The sequence below is a fragment of the Nilaparvata lugens genome, chromosome 12 (assembly GCF_014356525.2).
Source record: "Nilaparvata lugens isolate BPH chromosome 12, ASM1435652v1, whole genome shotgun sequence".
NCBI lineage: Eukaryota > Metazoa > Arthropoda > Insecta > Hemiptera > Delphacidae > Nilaparvata > Nilaparvata lugens.
In genome coordinates, this window is record NC_052515.1 from 18,109,588 (window position 1) to 18,132,969 (window position 23,382).

Consider the following 23,382-nt stretch of genomic DNA (forward strand, 5'->3'; position numbering starts at 1 on the left):
TCCTCGTATCGGTGGGCCAGTAGGTTGGTTTACCAGTTGAAAGAGCTTCGCACCTCATCTCTCTCATTGCTTCATAGAGCTGTCTTCCCTTGTGTGTTGTTAAGCGCGATCCCCAATGCACGTGCTTTGCATTGAAATCTCCACCAAGAATGAATTTGTCTCCTAACATATCAAGCAATGATAAATATTCATCTTTTCTGATGGAATATCTGGGAGGACAGTAAATAGCTGCAACAACAAAATGATAATTGACTGCTTTCACTGCTACACCTGTCAATTGTATTCTATCACTTTCGAGTTTCACTTGTTCATGATGTTGTAGATTGTCTCTGATGATGATGGCACTCCCACCCCTTGCGACATTGCTGGGATGTAAAGCATGATAGATCCTATAGCCTTTGAATTTTATAAACGACTGCTTTGTAAAATGAGTCTCAGATATAAGACATATATCTATTTTTTCTATGTTTAGAACTGCTTCCAACTCCTGTTGCCGTTGTAACAATCCATTTGCGTTCCATTCTATTATTTTTAGTGAATGAATCATTTGAATTGCAGTAGTTTACTTTGTTCTAACTTCTGGAATTTAGACTGCAGTGAGGTGATTATTTGTTCTTGTCTATCCAGTTTTACCAAGATGAGCTGCAAAATATTATTGTTATCTCCTACTTCACTTTTTGGCTCTCCCAATTTGGGTCTATTTTCTTTTGAGACAATCTGGGCGAAAGTTAATTTCTTGACCGCGCTTTCATTGTTTGGTTTGTGGGTTTGTGTATTTTCTGTGATTTTTGGTGGAATATTTTTCACTGTGTTCTTCCGTAAATCTGGAATATTTTTTGTTTTATTTGAGTTTCTAATCTTTTGCAATTCGATTGCGACAGTGCAGCCTCGATAGCTGGCTGGATGTGCTTCTCCGCAATGAATACATTTTGGTAAAGCATCACTGGGTTTTGTACAGTCTTTTGTTTGATGTTTACCTGCACACTTTACACACCTAGGCTCCTTGTTACAGTATTTTTGTGTGTGACCGTATGCTTGGCATCGTTTGCATTGCGGTATCAGGTTGGCCTTCTTCAGTGCTTCCACTTCCACTTTGCAACCAAGTATATGTTTAAGTTCAAAAACTTTTTTTTATATTTTCTTCCGCGCTGAATGAGACTATGAACATATCTAATGGCTCTCTTGTCTTCCACTTTAGCTTATTTACAACTTCTAGAACTTTCAATCCTCGTGTCTTCAAATCTTCCAGTATCATGTCTGTACTACAAGAGTGATGAAGTTTTTTAATCATTACTCTTATTGGTCTCGACTGCTTATCTTCATAGGAATGCCAGTTAAATCCGTCATTAATGAGTTCTCTGGTAACATTCCGATAGGTTTCGGAGTCGACAGCATTTCTTTTGAACGTTTCTCTACTCAAGAGTTTTATTCTAAATTTGTCAGCTGGCGACACTTTTTTCAAACTCTTAAGGAGTCCATCTAGATTCTTGATACCATCCACTATGATTGGGGGTGGTGGCATTTCTTTCTTCTCTCTCTTCTCCACGTCAGTGGTTTTAGAATTTAAGTTCTGTTGAATTCTTTTCGCAGACACATTTTTGACTTCTGGCGATGGAGTACTAAGCTTCCTCTTCTTGGTAGCCCGCTTAGTACGAGTCCTGATCCATTCTGTTTCTTTGGCCAATTCTTCCTCATTTGTTGAATAATTCTCGGCTGCTGAGCTGGTAGGCTGTGAGCTGTGAATCTTCTTCTCAATATTCAGAAATCTTGCTTCCAAATCCTGCACTTTTTTTAACAGTTCTAAGTTGCTCTTCTCCAATTCCTTCCTCTTCTCATCGGTCTCTTTCCAGGAGATGAAAAGTACCTGCTCGGTTGAAGTTTCGAGTTTATTTAATTTGATATATTTATCCGGTGAACACTGGATTTCTGATGTATTTAGCATGGTGTTGGTGTCCATACTGTCATTAGTGGCTCCCTGTTCTCTTTGCTCTTCTGTAGGAATACTAGGTGGCTTCACTAAATTAGACATATTTTGAAAACATACCTTTCAAACAGCCCTCGTATCAACACTCACGCACACGGAAACGCGAACGCGAGCTTTAGAACGGCCGCGAAAAGCAGGTCGCTTTGCTTGCATGAATTCCGCGGTCGACGACCGATATTCGATGCAATATTTTTGTTCCAATTTTGATGGCGAACAAACTGCTGACTCACTACTTCTACACTACACTATTACTAACTACTCCACTATACGTCCGTTCTCTACGAGTTCTAACGCAATACTGATCAAACTAATTGATTTATTTTTATTTTTAATATCATCCTTTTATTAAATAATTTTAAATATTCATTTTGTCAAAATTACATAGTTAATCTTCATTGAAGTTGGAAATTCTCAACAAAAAACAGACTGGAATGGATAGAATCGAACCCCCAACCACATCAACATGTCGTTTACCAATACGCTCCCAACTGCGCCTCTGAGTACTCTGGTGATAGAATGCTTGATGGGGGTTTTATCTGATGTAAGCATCGAAATGATTACCACAGTCAGTGTTGCCAACTAAGGCCAGGGACACACGACACGGCAAAACTGCCGGGCCGGCTGTTTCACCGGATCCGGCGCCAGTTGAATACCAGAACACACTGCAACTGCCGTTCGACGGTCGCCGGACACGGCAGCAATAATAACAGAATATTTCTAATGTACTTAGACGTTCTCAGTCGCATTTATGCAATCTGTCAAGAGCTCAGAAATTGGTGTGCTATGTTTGCTCCACCACAGGAGAAAGAGTAAATTATTAAACCTTGGCGGATATTTTAAATGAATTTTCAAAATGGCGGCTATTTAGAAACTTGAGAAGTCAAATTTCACAAAACAAATACATTTCACAATAAAATGCAATGATATGTTGAATGTTACAGATCGTACAGAGTGTTTACAAACTCCCTACCCTACTCTAGGGGCATTGTTCCTGGGTGAGAAACATATCTAAATATCATATTTAAATTGTCTGGAAGTCTTCAGTTACTCATACAGCGATATTTTTGCTTTTTCACTTATTATTTTTTTCTAAATAATGGTTGAACATACGAAATTGAAACTATGCACAATCATTTATAACAACTGGACAAAAAATTATGATAATTTTTCAAATTCATAAAACAAACTAAAGACTTCTGGACAATTTAAATATGATATTTAGACATGTTTCTTACCCAGGAATAATGTTCAAGAATATTGGTAGGGAGTTTGTAAACACCCTGTATAATGAACATATAATAATTGTAACACCCAATTTTTGAGATCTTACAATGAATAAATAAGATAGGCTAATGTAATTTAACTACAAGTGGTAGATATAGGGTTTTGCCGAACCGTGTGTTCATCTCCATGTACAATGCCCTCCAACCTGATGGCCGGCGAAACAGCCGGATAGCCGGCAAAACAGCCGGCCCGGCGAAGTAGAGAATAGCCGGCTGTTCCGCCGGCTGATTTTCTCGCCGGGTCCGGTTTTTAGCCGGCCCGGCGAAGTGTGTCCTTCTCCATGCCTTCCTGTGTACTTTGCACTTATTTTTCTTTCTTTCTTTATCCGGCGCTACAGCCCTAGGTGAGCTCTGGCCTCCTTCACAGCACACCTCCATTCTTCCCTGTTCATGGCTCTTTCCTTCCATCCTCTTACCCCCATCTTTCTCAGGTCATCCATCACTTGGTCCACCCACCTGTTCCTTGGCCTACCTTTCTTTCTTCTGCTGTGCAACTTGCTATTAAAAACTATTTTCGGCATTCTAGCCTCACTCATCCTCATCACATGCCCCAACCACCTTATTCTTTGGGCTTTAATGAAGGGTACTATATTTTCTCCTTTTATTAATGCTTCTATTTCCTCATTTTTTCTTATTCGCCACTGCTGCTCATTAACCTGAAATATGCTGCTGCGTTCTGTTATCAGAGCAGGAATGGTCACTTTTCAAGGTAACTGTAGAAAAAAAAAGTGATTTAACAGTGGACAGTAACTCCCTATTCACTAGGAGTGAATGCCAGAGGAGAGGATGCCACTACATCAAGGAGAACGGTAGTCAACCCTGATAAACAGTGACTAAACTACAGTTTTCCATAATTTATTATTATATATAATATTCTAAACGACAAATTACACTAAGGAAATAAGATTATACACTAATAATAAACTTATAATATTCTACACTGATAAAATAAGAAAGGGAACTGAATTTTTCTTATATTATTTTAATACTCTACATATTACAATGAAAATAATAAAATGGAACAGCAAAACCAGAAAAATATTCATTTTTTGTACTTGAACTACTAATATCAACTAGTTAAACAGTGTAACTTAAATTTACTAAGTTAGTATCCCATATTAACCACTTAATATACTAGTTGTTAATAAATATTATAATACAGTATTTATGTTTTGTGTATCATTGAATATAGTAGATAAATGAATGATAAATGATCACCTCTTGAACGCTGAGACTGAGAAGAGTTCCATTCTTAATTGCCAGCATGGATTCCATAGTTTCAATTGTACAAAAAGCCCAACAAGCACCACATAACTTCTGATTACGGACTGGTGTCACTACTCCCTTAGTTCGCCTGAAAAACGCAGACATTTTGCAAGAAATGAAACATGTTTCCTCTTATCCTAACAATAATTCTTTCTAGGGGTATTTCAGATTATTCAGTAATTTCCTCAATATCACAAGTATTACAAATCAAAATCGTTTATTTATCCTTAATAATAATAACAAAAGATAAAAACTTAGAAATTAGAATTACATTACAATAATAATACACAGTATCAAACTAAATAATAAAATATAAATAAGGAAGGTCCCCGCAAGGTTAAAATACCTGTGCGCAGAGGCCGGGTGTTTAAAAAATCTAGATATTCCAAAATTTCAGGAAAAAAGATAAAATAAATTAATTCAGTGAAAGGAAACAATAGAAAACTTGAAGAAAAATTACTGAATTTGAAAAGAAACTTACTAAAGTTAAAAGGAAACTGAAAACCAAGGAGGAAAAGTAAGAAGGAAAAGGGGAGTAAGAAAGGATAGGGGAGAAGGCAGAGGGAGACCTAATAGAATTAAGTTTTGTTTCTCTAGATGAATATTAATTGGAGAGAATACGAGAAAATTTGCTTGGTTTTTGCAGCCACTATTTAAATTATTATGGCATTCGAAGCTAACCACTCATTTATACCTCTTACCAGCTTTTTACTCAACTTATTGGTGATGAATTGACAAGGGATTTTATTTATGAGTTCAAGAAGTATGTTAGATAATTCAGTGATTCATATTTATCAATCCTTGACCATCTCTTGTTTGATAGATTTAATGAAGATATGTTTATTCTCTTTGCAGTAAAATAAAAAATACCTATGCCATCCTTTTCCAAGAATGGGTGGATAATACGTTTAAACTTTACAGTTTAGTTTATCAATTAGTTTGTATTATTTAATAGATACAATTTTATATGCTTTTCAAGCTCCATTCAACTGGTGATTTATTTATTAGAAACTAGCAGGTAACCCGTGCTCCGCAAGGATCTGTTCAAAGCACAAATAGATTAATTTAGTCAAACTGAAAACTTGACGTACTGAAACCTTTAAGAACTGAAAAAAGGTCTATAACTATCCTCGGTAATTTATGAATATATAATATGCAAAATTTGATGTTAATCAGTTCAGTAGTTGAGGCATGATGATGCGTTATTCGTTTATTTCCTATCCCGTACATGTATAAGCTGATTCTTTCCTTTATTATATTATAGACGTTGTTGATAAAATGCTCAAAATTTTTATATTGATTTTTCAATGGCATTCGTTTAAATGTATGATTAGCGTAACAGAAAGAAGTGCATTCTCTTACAAGGTCAACTGAAAATATTTTAATGAAGTTCAATTTGATATCGAGTAGCATTTCATCAATCAGGCTCACTGATGTCACTATTAATTAATTTTGAAGGAAAATAAAGTCTCACCAATCTACTTTGTCAGGCAGTATACCGGCGGGAAGCTTGAGCAACGGTTTTGAAGTGGTTTCATCAGCGGACGGTTTTCTTCGAGTGTGTGAATGACTTCGTATCTTTTCCGCTGACACTTTTCTGAGATGACGTTTGGAGAACTCTTCCGGAGAAAGGTCGGAAAATTCATTCAATCCGTACATTGCGTGGTCACCTTTTCCATGCTGTGAGTTCAGTTTGTCGATGTTTTCCAGAGCATTCTGAAAGTGAATTTTGCATCATAGAAATTCTTGTCAATAGTTATACCCATTGTTATTGTGTAGTAGCTGATACAGCACTTGGAATAGTATATAAGCTCTAGTAATTAAGATTCGTTGTCTCATTTGTGTATTTTGGGCAGTCACTATGCCGGTTTGTTTCAACAATAAATCTTTTTAAAAAGGATGTCACGTGTTCCGTTTACTTAACTGGCGCCCGAACAAACAGGACCGCAGACGTTTCGGTAAAGTTCAATTAACTTCTTTTCGCGACCAACTGTCTCGAATCCAAAACGCGAGTGTAACTCCTCATCTGCGGCCTACCCTCATCACTCTGGAACCAAGTGCACAGCCTTCCATCCTGGCAGAGAGAAACAACACATAGCGGCCCCTGACCAACAGAGAACCAAGCGACACGGATTCATCCACGGACGAGGACCAGGACGATCCAAGTACGCTCTCCAAACCAGTTGTGATTACCAAACAAAAGAACTTCATCAAACCCTCAAAATTGCATCCAGTCTTATCTTCAACTTCAGATATTTCAAAAATGGCAACAATCACTAAACCTATTCCACATGAACTTTCGAGATACATACCTCATTACGATGGTACTTCTCACAAGTTACATCAATTCATATCTACTTGCGAAACCTTTCTATCGGCTACTGTGCTGAAAACATTCAAGAAAAAGAAGCTAATCACTGGATTTTTTTCAAAACTGCTATGTGCAAACTTGAAGGACCAGCCGAAGCAGTAGCATTCAACAACAGTTGTTCTTCAATAAAAGACTTGATAAAATCACTGAAACAAAATTTTGCTGATAACAGATCTGAACCTGAACTCATTGCTGAGTTGACTGTGATGAAATCCTATCAAAGGGAACATCCTATTGAGTTTTTGAACAGACTTCATGAAAAACGTACAAATGTAATCACCAAGTATAAGCTAGATGGTGTTACAGATTTATTATTAGAAAATTTGATTTGTCAACTGAATGCTACACTTGTAAATACTTTTGTGCATGGAATTCACCCAACATTAGGGTCACATTTGCAAGTACTACAAGTACAAGACCTAGATGATGCTAGGAATAAGTTAATAAACGATTGTAGTATTGTATTACAGCAATTACGCTACAAAACCACTATTGAAACAATGAACAGGGTAGATAGTAGGAAACTTTCCAACAACACAACAACATTTAGAAATCCTAATTACGAACAAAACTTTCAAAAACAATGGTCACACGACAATTCTTTCGAACAAACACACAGACCCTTCCAAAGTAGACAACAATTTTCACCACACAATGTTCAACAAACTAACTTCCCCCAAAACTTTCAACAAAATTTTTCAAATCAAAGCTTCCAAAAACAAAACTATCGTCCAAACTTTCAACAAAAACGTTTTTCACAACAAAGCTTTCAACAGCAAAACAGTAATTTCGCACCTAACACAACAATTGACAACTTACACATCACCATATCAAGTAGTGTGGTAAGTTTTGTTTGATATCAATCAATCAATCAAAATTTTTATTTGTTATCGAACATATTTCATACAAATATCAAGAACTAATACACCATAACAAGTAAACTACTTAGAGCAAGAACCAGAAGATAGCTACAATCAGAACCCGATTGAAGCTACGCAATGTCAAATAAACACTTTGACTGAATCACTAAACAAACTCACCAACCATTTTTTAGGGTCAGGCCCCCAGTTTTCGGAGGACCCCCAAGCGACTCGACTTGAACATCTTAAGCAAATCTCTTCCTTACTTTCTCGATCAAAAGAAAAGAAAATGGCTAGTAGACGCAGGATCTGCTGAAAACTATATGCATCCATCATTGGTCTCTCCTGAGATCACTCGATACAAGGAGGACTTTATTGTAAAAACTCCTAATGGAGAAAGTAAAGGAAACGAATATATTTTTTTCAACACTGAAAATGTATTTTCACCCCATAGAATAAAGATGTATATATTTGATTTCCCCACTAAGTATGACATACTTCTTGGAAATGAAACTTTACGTGCGTTTAAGATGAATGTAAACTTTGCTAATGATAAACTTGAATATAAGGATGGAATGAAAGAATTGTTGTTTTTGCTAGATAATAAGAGTATTACATTACAACCAGGCTACAACGAGATCTCAATCCCGGTTAAGTCAGCCCCAAATGTAACAACAGGATTAATTAAAGAAGTGAATACAGATGTATATACTGTTGAAGAAGGTATTGTATAAATCATTTATAATAAATGTAAATGTGTTGTTTTTTTTCAAATGAGCTTCTGACTATCTATCCGGAGCTCATGGATGTAGAAGATGTAGAAGAAATTATAGAGCCAAAACAATTCACGACCAATTGTCCTGAAGACTTGGCAGATATAATTCAAGATATACCAACTCTATTACGAACAAGTCACATGAACGAGGAAGAAAAACTTAAAATAATTAGCCTAGTTCAGCAGTTCCCTGAAATAATGAAACGAGAAAATGATCCCTTGAGTATTAAAAATTTGCTGAAACATACAATCAATACGAAAGACAATCTTCCCATCTACACAAATAATACGAGTAATAATGTTCTGAACAAAGCTCAGGCTAGAGCTACTAGAGGACTGTAATTTACTATTTAAATTATCAAATACAAACAAGGAGCAAATTTTAATCTTCAATTTGAGCCAGGTTATTGGTACAGTTAAACTCTGCATTAATGAACAATAAAAAAGAGCAAAAACTCACCTGATTTAATCCAATTTTGTCTACTTGCCCTTCGAAGCCTTTATTAGGTGTTTTGGTCAGATTCAGGTGGGAAGAAATCTGGGAAAAAGACAGGTTTGCTTCCGGGCAGCCTTTTCACGTTCAAATTGCAGGCTCTGTACTGTGTTTGAACAAAGCTCAAACTGATTCTTTATAAATTCAAATCCGATTCAAATTAATTCAATTTAACACTATTTACGCTGTTATACTCAATTCACACACACTACACTCAAACAATCAATTACAAGAAATTTCCGAACGAAATTACATGACAAAAAATACAAACTTGATCTTGCACAAGACGACGGGCTGACAATACAAGACAAACTGAACGACTGAACTAGAATGACTGGGCTTTTTCTCTCGACAAGCCAAACAGCTGGACAGTCGGCACTGGTGCCAACAAACCTGCTATTGGCAGAACTGTAGTCAGGGATTTGGCGCTACAATTCGATTGCTCTGGCCAAACCAAATAATATTAATAATTAAAAAATCTTTATTTCACTTTCTTACATAATTCATCTTTGAAAAGAATACATGTTTTACAGCAATGGCCACACGGCCGTCTGCCAGGAGTTGGCTTTTAAGTAATACAATTTTTCTTTATTTTTTAAATCATACATACATTTTATTTACATTTTATCTGCAAACCTGAAAAAGAAATTACAAAATAATAGATATATTTTATAATTAATCAATCATTGTGTTCTTCTTATTTCTAAATTCCTATCTTATCTCTATTTCATGTGTTAAATTCCTCAATGAGTTGTGAGCGATATCTCCATGCAATCCTCACATATTTTATTAATTTCTCCCAGCTCTCACCATTTAACTGCTCTATTACTTGCTGCTCGGTCAATTCACGTTTACCCCAAACCTCCCATCTAATTTCTGATAAAATAGAACATCTTCCTAAGAAATGATATGTGTCCTCCTTCAATCTGTCATTACACATTGAACAAAGTGCTTGGTCTCCGTCTCTATCTATTCTATAATTGAGAGGCCACAAAGCTGCTCTTGACTTCAGTATCATGGCTGTTTCTGCTCTATTAAACTTCGCATTTATATAGTCCCTGCCACCTAAATCCTGTTTTAATTTTGCATAAATGTCATGATACCTTGCCCTTCTTGCCCTCTCGCTACACTTTTCACGAAATTCCTTCATCATGCAGTCCATAAGTAGTTCTTGTTGTGCTTCCTGATTGACAATACTTGTTCGGCTCACGCCTACTTCGCATTGATATTTGTTGCCTAAATTCTTCCATTCCTTGAACCAACCCATATTTTTTTCTATCATGACATCGGCTAAAAATCGAGGCAACGAGATGTTGGCAACTTCAATACTTTAAGAATGTATTTATAGTGCAATCTAAAACTATGAAAAACCCAGAAGATTTTTCCCTGTTTCTAAATACAAAATGTAGTTGGGTGTACATCTAGGTAGGGAAAATAACTTTTTGATAAAAAAAGTTCCCTGCTGCTTCATAAATCATTTTTAAAATATCTGTCCACTTTCGCTCAACCCAAGTACTCTTCCCAAGTAAAATCTCTACATCTTATTTCTAAACTATTTTTATAATTTTCATAATTTTGTTTCACCAATTTTAATTTTGGTACTGACTTAAGCGTCCGCAAAGACTGACTCTCTTCTACCTTCAAATCAAGTTGTACAATAATAGGCATATGATCGGAAAAAATATGGTTACCAACACTAAATTCGCGCACTAGCCCTAATATATTCAATGACATTAAACAGAGATCAATAACGGAAGATCCCATAGCTCCAACAAAAGTATATTCTCCCATACAGTCACCTCTCAGTCTTCCATATATCACCGTCAAACCAAACGTGTCACACATATTCAAAATCATTCGCCCTCTTGTATTTACAACTTTATCTTTCGAGCTTCTAACTGCTTTGATTTCCCAATCACTTTCCAAAACCTCCTCGTGGATAACCTGTCCCTCCCCAATCCTCCCATTAAAATCCCCTATTAGCATCAACTCCTTTTCTCCATCACAAGTTTCTAAAAATTCCCACATATATGCATAATTATTTTCCCACAAAGCGCTACTAATGAAATAACATGGCACTATATACAAACAATTTTCTCCTTCATATTTTAAACTAATAACCTGCATTTCTCCCAATTTAACGAAATTACAAATACCCCGCATATAATTTTTAAACCCTATCAGCATACACAAAACTACAGATACCCACAGATTTAAACGGAAGACATTGAACTTGAAATCGACAAACTACTAAAAAACAAAATTATCCAACACTCCAATTCGCCATACAACAGCCCTATTTGGGTGGTTCCCAAAAAACCTGACGTGTCAGGCAAGCGGAAAATCCGTATGGTTCTAGATTACCGTAAATTGAATGATAAAACTATTGATGATAAATTCCCCCTACCCAACATTGAAGATCTGTTTGGCAAAATAGGCAGGGCTACATACTTTTCAGCCATTGATCTGGCCTCCGGTTTTCATCAAATCCAAATGGACCCACAATCCGTACCTAACACAGCTTTCTCAACAGAGCACGGACATTACGAGTTTTTACGTATGCTGTTTGGGTTAAAGGATGCACCCCATACGTTTCAGAGGGCCATAAACATAATTTTTTTCAAGAATGACCAATGTACTGGTCTACATGGATGATATAATAATTTTCTCCGATAGCCTTGAGGAACATTTAAAGCATTTGAAATCGGCATTTACGAAACTAAAAGAATACAATTTGAAAATTCAACTTGATAAAACTGAGTTTTTCAAGCGTGAGTTGTTGTATTTAGGGCACATCATTTCAGAAAAAGGTGTGATGCCTAACCCCTCTAAAGTTGAAGCCATAAAAAACTTTCCAATCCCTAAGACCGCCAAAGAAATCAAACAATTTCTTGGACTGACCGGTTACTATCGCAAAATGATTCGAAACTATGCTAAAATAGCTAAACCACTCACTGCTGCTTTGAGAAAAGATGTAAAGATCAATCCCAATAGCAAGGATTACAGGGAGGCTTTTGAACATTTGAAACTAATGTTACAAAACAGCCCCTTCCTACAATTACCTGACTTCTCGAAACAGTTTCTTGTCACCACAGACGCGAGCAACTTTGCCATCGGAGGTGTATTGTCCCAGAAGTTTGATGGTAATGACCTCCCAATAGCCTATGCATCACGAACACTTAATAAGAGCGAGGTTAACTTATCGACTATAGAAAAAGAGCTACTTGTTATTGTAGGGGTATGCAAACATTTCAGACCATATCTATACCGACGAATATTTTTTATTCAAACAGACCACAAACCTTTACAATGGCTTAGAAACATAAAAGAACCTAATTCAAAACTACTCAGATGGAAGTTACTTTTAGATGAATCTGACTTTTAGATTAATTACGTGCAGGGAAAACCCAATCACGTGGCAGATGCACTGTCCCGCATACCCTCGCAGCCCATCAATTTAATGGACAACGATGATAATGACTCTTTAGGCTTCGGCAACGAAGAACCACCCTTTCATGGCTTTGACAAAGTAAACATAGACGATTTGATTCAGTTGAATAGTAACGATGACCCACCACCGATAGATGATCCTTATGGTTATCTTGATGACATTGCGAATGCTTTAACTCGATTCAATAATCACGATGATGCTAATGCTAATACTTCTGAGCCCCATGATATGGAAAATAATGATCGTGGTACTGGTAGCTCTGTTTTCGATATGAATGACTATATTCTTCTTCGTGAAGACACTGCCGATCATACCGATACTCATCAACCAACTAAAGAAATTGACGACAATGCTTTACCAATTCATAATGACACTGACAGCCTTGTGACAATTCATTCAACAGACAGTTCAAATTAACAAATTCAGATAGTAGACAACAATAAATTTTGAACGTTGAACATAATCAGATACTTATTGAACGCGGAAACAAAACACCTACCCTTCAGAAAATTTTTGATAAGAACAGACTCCTCTGTTTTCAAGACCCCTTAGATTTCGAACACATAAACAAATTTTGTTTAGAATACCTGAAACCGAATACCACGTATGGTATATATTGTTCAAAAGATGGTTTATTGAGTAATCAGTACGAATCAATGTTTAACAACTTTGCTAAAGTCATAAAGGAAAGTTTCACCTCAGTTAAGATTAAGCGGTATAAAAAAGTCAACATTACTGATCCCGACGAACAAAAATAAGTAGTTTCCAATTATCAAACTGGAAAAACCTATTACAGAGAAATTTCAGAGAGTTACTCACACATTCGACGATGGTACTATTGGCCTTCAATGATGCGTGATATTACTAACTTCATAAACAAATGCCCAATATGTTTGAAGACTAAATACGAACGTCGCCCCATTCGTGCAGAATACAAAGTATCCCCTACTCCTATAAAGCCCTTTGAAAAACTGCAACTTGATGCCTTCCAGTATGACAAACGTAAATTTTTATCAATCATCGACTGTTTCTCCAAACGACTCGTAGTCTACCCCCTCACAAATCTTAATCAAATTGAGGTAAAAGACCATCTCTTCGACTATTTTTCTCTCTATCCAACCCCCAAGATCGTACAGATGGACAACGGCAGAGAATTTGACAACGCTGGTTTACGTGATTTTCTAAAACTTTATGAAGTCGAACCTTATTATGTTACCCCTGGTCATCCAGACTCGCAAGGGTTAATTGAACGAACTCACTCCACTCTAATTGAACTTTTAAATTCTATCCAACTTCAAAATAGAAATAATAGCACTGAAACCAACATGAAAACGGCCGTGATTGCGTTCAATAACACACTCAATTCCACCTTAAAAATGACACCAATGGAAATAACATTCGGCATCACTGAGAATTCTTTTCTGAATTACACTACAGAACAGATTATCACTGAAGAGCGTACCAAAGAGTATCACGATAGGTTACAACTTATACATAGATTGGTAAAAGATAAGGTAGAGATGGAAGAGCAAACTAGGACAGAATCATTGAATAAGAATAGGGAAACAGACGTCGAAATCCCCGAAGCCACATTTAACATAACATAACATAACATTAACATAATATGATAAACAACAAAATGTTGCTACAAATCCGAGAGCAATTCAAAAACGAGCATTCAAAATGCATCCTAATAGAATGAAACGACCACGGAAAATAGTTAACAAGAACAATAATAAATTAGTTTGAGAACAAGATGCTCCTCATTCTGCTGCTACTGTCAACTATAAAGTAACCGACAACTTGAGACCAAATCATGTGGCATTACACCAGTTCGAGTACACAACTCCTTCATTATAAATGGCACATGCACATACATGCACAACATAAACATTACACGACTACAAGACGTTCAACTAACACATATTGAAGACGATGTGAACCTTTTAAGAGCTAAGGATAGTGATAAGAATAGTTGTAATATTTTACGTTTGTATAATTTAGATGATATCAAGTTAAAATTTGATCATATTCATATGAATAATCTTAGAATTAAGAGAGGTCTCATAAACGGACTTGGTTCCGCAATAAGCTGGATTACAGAAAATATGGACGCTGACGACAAAGCGAAATATGACAAAATTTTAGAGAAAGTGCAAGCAAACGAATATCACTTAGATCTTAATGTCAAAAATCAATTGTCAATCAATAGAAATTTGATACACAAATTTAACAATGGGATTGATGTCATTAATGCCAACAATGTCAAGCTGAAAAATTATTTTAATTCAATTACCACTCAATTCACTTCAATAGAGCTAACTCAACAACATTCTTTCTTATTCAACACATGGACACTCATAAAAAATGAAATAGACGATATTATGGTGAGCTTAAAATTTTGTCGACTAAACATAACCCATTCAAGTATTCTGTCTGGAAACTAATTGTCTTTATTAATTCATTCGGCTAAATTGTCTCTCATTTCTGATGAACCCGAAATTTTGTGGCAGCTAGGGTCTGCACATTGTCATGTGAAAGATGATTTCATTACGTATTTTATACAATTGCCTTTGTATTCTCATGCCTATGAGATATTTTTCTCCTATCTTATCCAGTCGTAAAAGGAAATGAATTGCAAACAATCGTTGAACATCCGTCATTCATAATTCGAAAAGATAACTCATTGTTTGCAGGAGATTGTTTACTAATAAGAAATAATTATTATTGTAAGAATATGTCTAGCATAGTTAATAAGTGCATAAGTCAACTTTTAGACGATAAGGACCTTCATGATTGTAAATCTTTAGTTATAAGTGAGGCTCAACCTTTTATAAGATACATTCAAGTCATAAATAAATATTTAATGTTCAATATTACCACTTGCACTATAAGTAAACAAAATCAAAACATTACAATTTATCCAAGGAAGACTCAATTATTGAACCTTGAAGAATCAGAAAAGCTGTTTAATTTTTTGAAACCATAGCCTACATTTATTGGGAAAGTATTGTATCCTTACCCTCAAAACAACCTGCCAAAACACTATGCATACAAATCTATCTTTTGACTTGATCCATGAAGCTAATCTAAATATAGAACCACTAGAAATTATAGAGGATTTTACAGCTGAAAGCAATTACCTACTTCATTATATTCTTATTCCAATTGGAATTTTTGTGCTGTCGATAATAATTGTAGTTATTTATTACAAATGTAAAATCTCATTGAAATTTTGTAATCGAAATATTTCTGATGAGAAACAAATAGCTTGTAACTTAGGCGGACCGTACCTCCCAACCGAAACTCCTACTTGAAAAAATGTTCTTAAACTTTTGTATTAGTATGTATTGATAACTTAGTTGAGTATTATGTTACATTGTTTTAACCATTTTTTGTATTTTGGGTCTTATCAGTTTTTGGTCGCTGAACACAGCTCCAAACTTGGGGAGGGAAAAGTTATACCCATTGTTATTGTATAGTAGCTGATTATAGCAGCACTTGGAATAGTATATAAGCTCTAGTAATTAAGATTCTCTGTCTCATTTGTGTATTTTGGGCAGTCACTATGCCTCTTTTTTTCAACAATAAATCTTTTTAAAAAGGATGTCACGTATTCCGTTTACTTAACTAATGAATGTGAATTGAGATGTGTAGCGGTCAATCGGTGGAAATTCATTAAAGTCTATTGAGTTGAGTTCAGTAATTTAACCGTCTTATATGGTAACTTATAAGTCAATGCCAGACTAGTAGCACACACCCACAAGTTAGGAGCGGAAGATTTTTTTTACATAACATATATTAAATATTTTATTGTTACATTTATAGCCTAAGTAATATTTCAATAACCTACTAAACGTGAACAATGAGGATTGCTTAAAAAAATGAGCTACAAAAATACAGGTAGCCTCTACTGCTAATTGCTTCAACTTTCAATGTTGGTAACTTTGTATTGGATAGCCTGATTCAGGATTATTATAATACCTAATTTGGGAGTGTTTAGATTCAAGATCTAACTAATAAATTAAGAAACTATTTACCGCTATTTATTTATTGGATAGAGAAAACAATTCAATAGTAAGAAAATATTAGAAACAGGAAACAGGTGATGAGAAAATTTTTATATTCCTTTATCTATGAGCTACCATGTAGTTTGGATTTCGGAACCCATTCAAGGTGTAACTTAGGGTCAATAAAGTTATTTCTAATCCTCATCCTTTCAAAATCGTTGCATAAGTGCAAACCTTGTATAGGCTATGCATGACATTTTATTTCTTTAAACTTAAAATGGAGTAATAGAATACAGTACATTAAAGTTTTCTGAGAAAATAAGCATTTATAACAAATGATGTCCTGAAGCAATAAAATTAAACAATATGCTGAGACTAATTTATTTACTGTTTATAAATTGAATGTTTCTTAATTGAGATGACCAAAAAAATCTAATTTAAATTGATTATTTACATGATTACATAACATATAACCTCTTACCCGAAAATGTCTGAGTCGAGTGTGGTATTCTTCGGTATTATTCTTGTAATGCTTGTTGTATTTCTTAATGTACGCTTCAAATAAAAGACGCTCCTCTTTTGTATTGGTTTTATCAATGTTTACAGGTATAACTAAACATAATAACCCAAAAATAGCTAATTTCTTTACAAACTCTCCCCACGCCATTGTAAACTATGCTGAACTTCTAAACTGTTACATAACCTCTTTTCAGAAATATGCGTACTTGCGTAGAAAAGTCAGCTGTTTTTCTTGATGACCACCCGCCATAAATTCACAGCATTCAAAAAGACGCTGTTGCTTGAAAGTATGAATTTAATAGTATTTTTTAAAAATTGATGTATATTCATGAGAATTAATATATGAATTTAATAATATTTTTTAAAAATTGATGTATATTCATGAGAATTAATATAGTTAATCAGTTTTTGTTGAATCTTTAATAATGAAATTCTCTTTCAATAATATCATTTTAGAGCCTTCTAATAAGAAATCCAGTTGGTTTTATTCAAGAATAGGCCTACCTATTTTATGGATAATATCCATGGATATATGGATAATATTATGTCCAGTTTCAGTTTAGGTACATACTGCTGCATTTTAGATTAAATACATCATTCGCTTCTCTAATAATTCGTTTATCGTGGCATTAAATATTATCATTTTAATCAAGGTTGAATTTAATCGTCGTTTTGTAAGCGGGAGATAGTCCTCTTTCTCATTCCAATAAATAAAATACGGTAAACCAGAGTTACTTTGTCCCAATAGAGAATTTTATCAAGCTTCATTTTTGAATGGTTAGTTATGTCAGTTGAACGCATTGTCCTCAAGATATGAGCGTGGAAGCAAAACGCTGAAAATGCAACTTTAAAACCACCCTCATCCCCTAACATGAGTTAGGAATGGGGACTTTTGATATGTTCACCTTCCAACTAGTATCAACAAAGCTGCAAAGTCAAAAATTTTGTTAAAAACTTTCCCTTCAAATTCCTTTGTCAATTGGCCTATTGTTGCAAAAATGGAAATATCACACTCAACACTAAAGCTGCTGCAAAAGGTGTAGGGAAATTCGTAAAAGTGTGAAATTATGTATGTCAAATTTAAGAGAATTTAATTCTCTATAAGCTGATAATCAGCATGCACTCTTTCCGTCGTTTTTTAAAACGTTAAAAAAGCAAATATAGAAAAAAAATTGGTGGCAAACTTGTTTTTTTCAAAATGTCAAATTTTCAAGAGCGGATATCTCGAAAACTAGAGAAGATATGGAAAAAGTTGTAAAATAAATATTGTAGGAAATTATGTAAGCTTCAATTTGTTATTTATGACAGTCAAGTCCTTAGGAAACATAGTTTCTGAGTTTTTGGCGAGAAACCAAGAAATGGTACCTTTAAACTACCCCTACCTCCTTAGCACAACTCTTGATATGTTTACCTCCTTACTACCCTAAACAGAACTGCGGGGACAAAAATTGTCTTCCCAACTTTTGCCTCTACACCCTTTTTTGAGCATTCATTGCCTGGACTACTAGCAATTAATTTTTTTCTCTGTCTATAACATTTAAAATATGGAAAAAGTTCTTGAATACTTGGATTATTCTCCATAAACTTTCGTGCAGCAACCCACTGTAGAGTCTATATGTCAGAATGTATTTGGTCTACCTCTAACATTCTAAATAATATATATTTTTTAATATTTCACGTGCAATAAAATATGTGCTTCAAATATTAAATATAAAATTATTTGATATTAAATTTGAGCAACTAATAACTTCATACCCCAACACATATCACCACAGATCACAGATTTATCACCTTGAGACGTTTTTTATTCAAAAGGTTTCAGTGGGGGGGGGGGGTACTGAAGTAGACTTAGAAAATCAGGAAAAAGTTCTTAGGAAACTGGACATGAAACGGAATTTCATATTTTTGAATGCCCAATGTCTATTCAAGGCGCATCCACAGAGGTGGTGGAGCAGCAATTTTTTTGAAGAGAGGCATCAAGTATGTGGAACTGGATGTTCGGAGTCACTGTGTGGAGCTTTCAATGGAGCTTGTGGCAATCAAACTAATTGAACATTCCATCACTGTGGTCTCCATTTACCGCTCTCCGGATGGTGATTTCGAGCAATTCATAGAGCTTCTGGAGGATCTCCTGATTTCACTCACAGAAAAGCAGGATTCAAGGTTGATAATAGGAGGAGATTTCAATATTCATCTGGAGGCCCCATCCAGGGAGAGAAATGACTTCACAAACCTTCTTTGAGGACATGGGCTTTTAATTGTGAATCAGCTCCCAACAAGAGGATCTGCATGCTTGGACACTGTTGTCACAAACTTTGATTCCTGGGAGTGCACGGTTGAAGTCATTGATCCCATGCTATCAGATCACTCCGCAGTGGTTCTGTCATTGAAACAGAGTATGAGGAGTGAGCCCCCACCAACATGGCACTCAAATTACAGCTTCAGCAGCAGGCCAGTAAGAGACGAACTCATACCTCTTTTATGCAGCAAACTAAACAGCATAGACTGGGAAGAAGTTCTGAATCTGACAGGACCTTAATTTGCTTTTGACATGTTGATTGTTGGTTACATGAGTGTCTTCAACTTAGTTTTTCCAAAAACAAAAAGAAAAAACCCCAGATGTACAAGTAGTTCTCATTCTTATCCAAGAGATAAATCATGGTTTACTGAAGATCTAGCTGAACAAAAAAACTTGGTGACACTACTACACCATTGTTACAAGTCAGCAGTGATCCCGGAGGAGAAAGTGGAAAAATATGGACAATATTTGAGACAAAACAAACTGTACAGGCAAATGGTGAGACAGGCAAAGATTGTATAATACATGCACCATTGAAAATGCTTCAAATAGTTGTAGAGCTTCCTGGGAGGTCATTAACAGGCATCGTCCAAAAAAGCTAAGAGTAAGATCTAATATTAGTCCAGACAATTTCAATAAATTTTTTGTGAGTTCTATCGACGAAGTATGGACTAATATGGCTGGGGCAGACACTGACCCAGTGGAGAATGTTGTCACACGGTACACATGATGGATGTATGGGAGGAAATAACCACTGATAAAGTCAAATGTATTGTCAGGGGCCTGAAAATTTCAAAAACTCAGGACATATTTGGCCTATCAACATTTGTATTGAAATACACCATTGATCCCATTGCAGAGTGAATGGCTAGAGCAGTTAATCATTGCTTCAGGTTGGGAGTTTTCCCTGACACATTGAAACTAGCAAGGACTCTGCCAATTTATAAAAAGGGAAATACAGAACTTCCATCAAACTTCAGACCTATTTCCATAGTACCTACCTACATTGTCCAAAGTTATTGAAACCGAGATGAAGCAGCAAATCACAAACTTCTTTGTAAGAAACAACCTCCTCAACCAGGCCCAACATGGTTTTAGAAGTGGTCGTTCAACTGCTAGTGCACTTATGGCCCTGACAGAGAAAATACAGTCAGCTTTCGAGTATGGAGATTCGCTTTCAATCACGCTTTGCGACCTGAGCAAGGCGTTCGACTGTGTGCCTCATAGTATACTTGTCAAGAAGCTGGAGAAGTATAGTGTACAGGGAACAGTACTGAACACACTGAGAAGCTACCTAGAAAATAGAAGGCAAGTGGTCTCACTTGAGGGAGCCTCATCAGCCATTAGAAATGTGGATCATGGTGTGTCACAGGGCTCAGTGTTGGGTCTCCTGCTTTTCATTATGAATGACTTTCCAAACAACGAGAGCTCTATACTCTTTGCAGATGATACCACATTGACTGCTAGAGGTAAAACTGTGGAAGAAGCGGCGGAAAGATCAGTTCTCCAACTAAATGTCGCCAGGACCTGGTTTGCAGCAAACAAACTGATGCTAAATGACGAGAAAACAAACTTTCTGGTCTGTTCCCTAATTAGGACAACAGTGGAAGCAGAGCCTGTGAAGTTCCTGGGCTTCTGGATAGACAGCAGGCTGCGATGGAGCTACCATGTGACAGAGGTCTGCAAGAGATTGTCCAGGGTGATATACCTGCTGAGGAAGCTGAGACAATATATTGTCTGCAGAGACTACCTGTTATCAGCTTACCATTCCCTGTTTCACAGTCACATCGAATATGGACTACTGCTGTGTGGACACGCACCTTCTTGTCACGATGTGCTACTACTACAAAAGAAGGCAATCAGAATCATCTCTTTTGCAGGATATAGAGATCATTGTAGGCCACTTTTCAAGGAACTGAAAATTCTCACCATATACAGTCAGTATGTCCTGTCCTCCTTGATCTATGTCAGGGACAATCAGCATAAGTCGGTGAGAAGAAACGAAATTCACAGTCACAACACTCGCCATGCTACCAATGTGGAAGTTCCTCGCAGCTGGTTGGCCAGCACGCAGAGAAGTTTTCCATCAGCTGCAATGAGATTTTATAACAGACTCCCAATTGAAGTGACAAATGAACCTCGCACAAGATTCTGCTCTCTCATCGAACAGGCATTGATGAACAAACCAATTTATTATTCATTGACTGAGCCGGCTGAGGAGCCACTATTTTAAAATCCTTTGACACAGTCTGTCTGGTACCTCCAGAAGCACCAGTCAAGGACGAAGACATCAAGTAACAAGTAAGTATCATACCATTTATAGTGGGGTGTATATTTATTCATTGAATTATCTATGCCTATTAAGAAATCATTCAATGCATGAAACTTCTTTGTTTTATTATTTGTATTAAATGTTATAGTATTGAAATTTGTATTGTAATTGTTTTTGATGAGAAAACTTTGATTTTGAATATTTTTTATTGTATTCTGCAATGTTCAATGAGTATTTTTTGATATGAAAAGAAAATATTTTTCTTCATCTTAATAAAGATAGGCCTATATCTTTTTGAAAATAAGAAATAATGTCAACCAGGGTTTGGAGTAACTTTGTCTCACTTCATCTAAAATCAAACTTTGCATAAATGGGGCGGAGCTCCTGAAATTTTCAGATATGGGACTTGCGTCAGTTGATAGAAGAGCTTATCAATGACTATTGTAGGTAAAAATTTGATCAAAATCGTTGGAGCCGTTTTTGAGAAAATCGGAAAAGACCCAGTTTTTGACATCATTTTCGCCATTTTAGCGGCTTGCATTTGATCGAAATTGTTCGTGTCGGATTCTTATACTGTAAGGACCTTAAGTTCCGAGTCAATCCGTTAATTGGCAGATGAGGTATATCGTGTACACAGACCACTTTTGGACACAAAAACCACTTTTTTGGACTCAGGGGACCTTGAAACGTATAGAAATTGGGCTACCTTCATTTTTCGGGAAGCAATACTTCCCTTGCCCTATTGTAAAAATAATAAAATGCTTTTTCGATAAAAACTTTAACAATTTCCGAGTGGGGGAAGTCGAAGGTCACCCCCCTCCCCCCAAAAGTCCGTTTTCTGGATCCGCACGTGATTGCACTTGGTGACAACTAAATTATTTGACCTAATATACACCATTATTCCGTCGTTTTCAGTAAGTATTATCATGATTATATATGTATAGTAAAGATACCATTTTCAAAATATAGGTACCATGATTATTTTGTCTCTGGTATCATGTAATGAATATTTGGTTTATGAAGTTGTTCATATAGACGGCTCCAACACACAACTGTAAATCCGAAGGCAAACCTCAAGTAAAATCTCAAAGTTTATGGAGTGATTATGTAGAGTAGAGTATCTAGATTATGTAGAGATTTTCCCATCAACTTGTTATAGAGGTTTTCCTTAAGACTAACCTTTATGTTAACAAGGTACCGTTATCACAAGGTCTCGTGTGGAGCAATTTTTCAAGGTCTACATCTACATACTATAGTGAGATTCACTTCAAACTTTCATCATTGCTTGAATAAGAAGCTTTGGCAAGAGAAAACCTATACAATACAGGATTGATTGATTTGCTAATTATTACTTGATTGTTTTTCTGTGCTCTGGACCTATTAACGAGGGAAGTTGATAGAATGAATCTCTAACTAGAACCTTAGAATAAACAATCTAAGTATCTGTTTTCTCTGGTAAGAACAAAATCAATCACTTTTAAGCACACTGCACACTAGCTGTTGCAGGAACACAGAATCGAAAATTCATGGAAATGTCATGTAGGCTACATTTTTGAGTTCCTTACATTTCCAATTCCGCGTACACGTGTCAGCTAGTGGAAGCTACTATTGTCCCTGTGTGCAGGCTGCTTTATATCGATTGGAATATGGAATCTAGGATTGAGGAAGAGGGAACAAAAAATTCAATTATCATTTAAATTAAATAGCCTATTCTAGTATGGTAATAAATGAAAAATATTCCAACGTAATACATGAACATATTAAAACAAGTGAGAGGAAACTTGAATAGAATAGCGTAA

At 35.8% G+C, this 23,382-nt stretch overlaps 1 protein-coding gene across 1 annotated transcript in view; it reads right to left on the reverse strand.

Moving 5' to 3' along the window:
* Positions 1-17,204, reverse strand: part of LOC111049917 (cathepsin O) — a 37,419-nt gene extending 20,215 nt beyond the window's left edge. The window contains exons 1-3 of the mRNA XM_022336102.2: positions 16,975-17,204; positions 6,008-6,249; positions 4,486-4,621 (exon numbers count right to left, since the gene is read on the reverse strand). Of these exons, the coding sequence (XP_022191794.1) occupies positions 4,486-4,621; positions 6,008-6,249; positions 16,975-17,160 (564 nt within the window). The 5' untranslated portion in view covers positions 17,161-17,204. The remainder of the gene's footprint in view (positions 1-4,485; positions 4,622-6,007; positions 6,250-16,974) is intronic.
* Between the last annotated feature and the right edge of the window lie 6,178 nt (positions 17,205-23,382).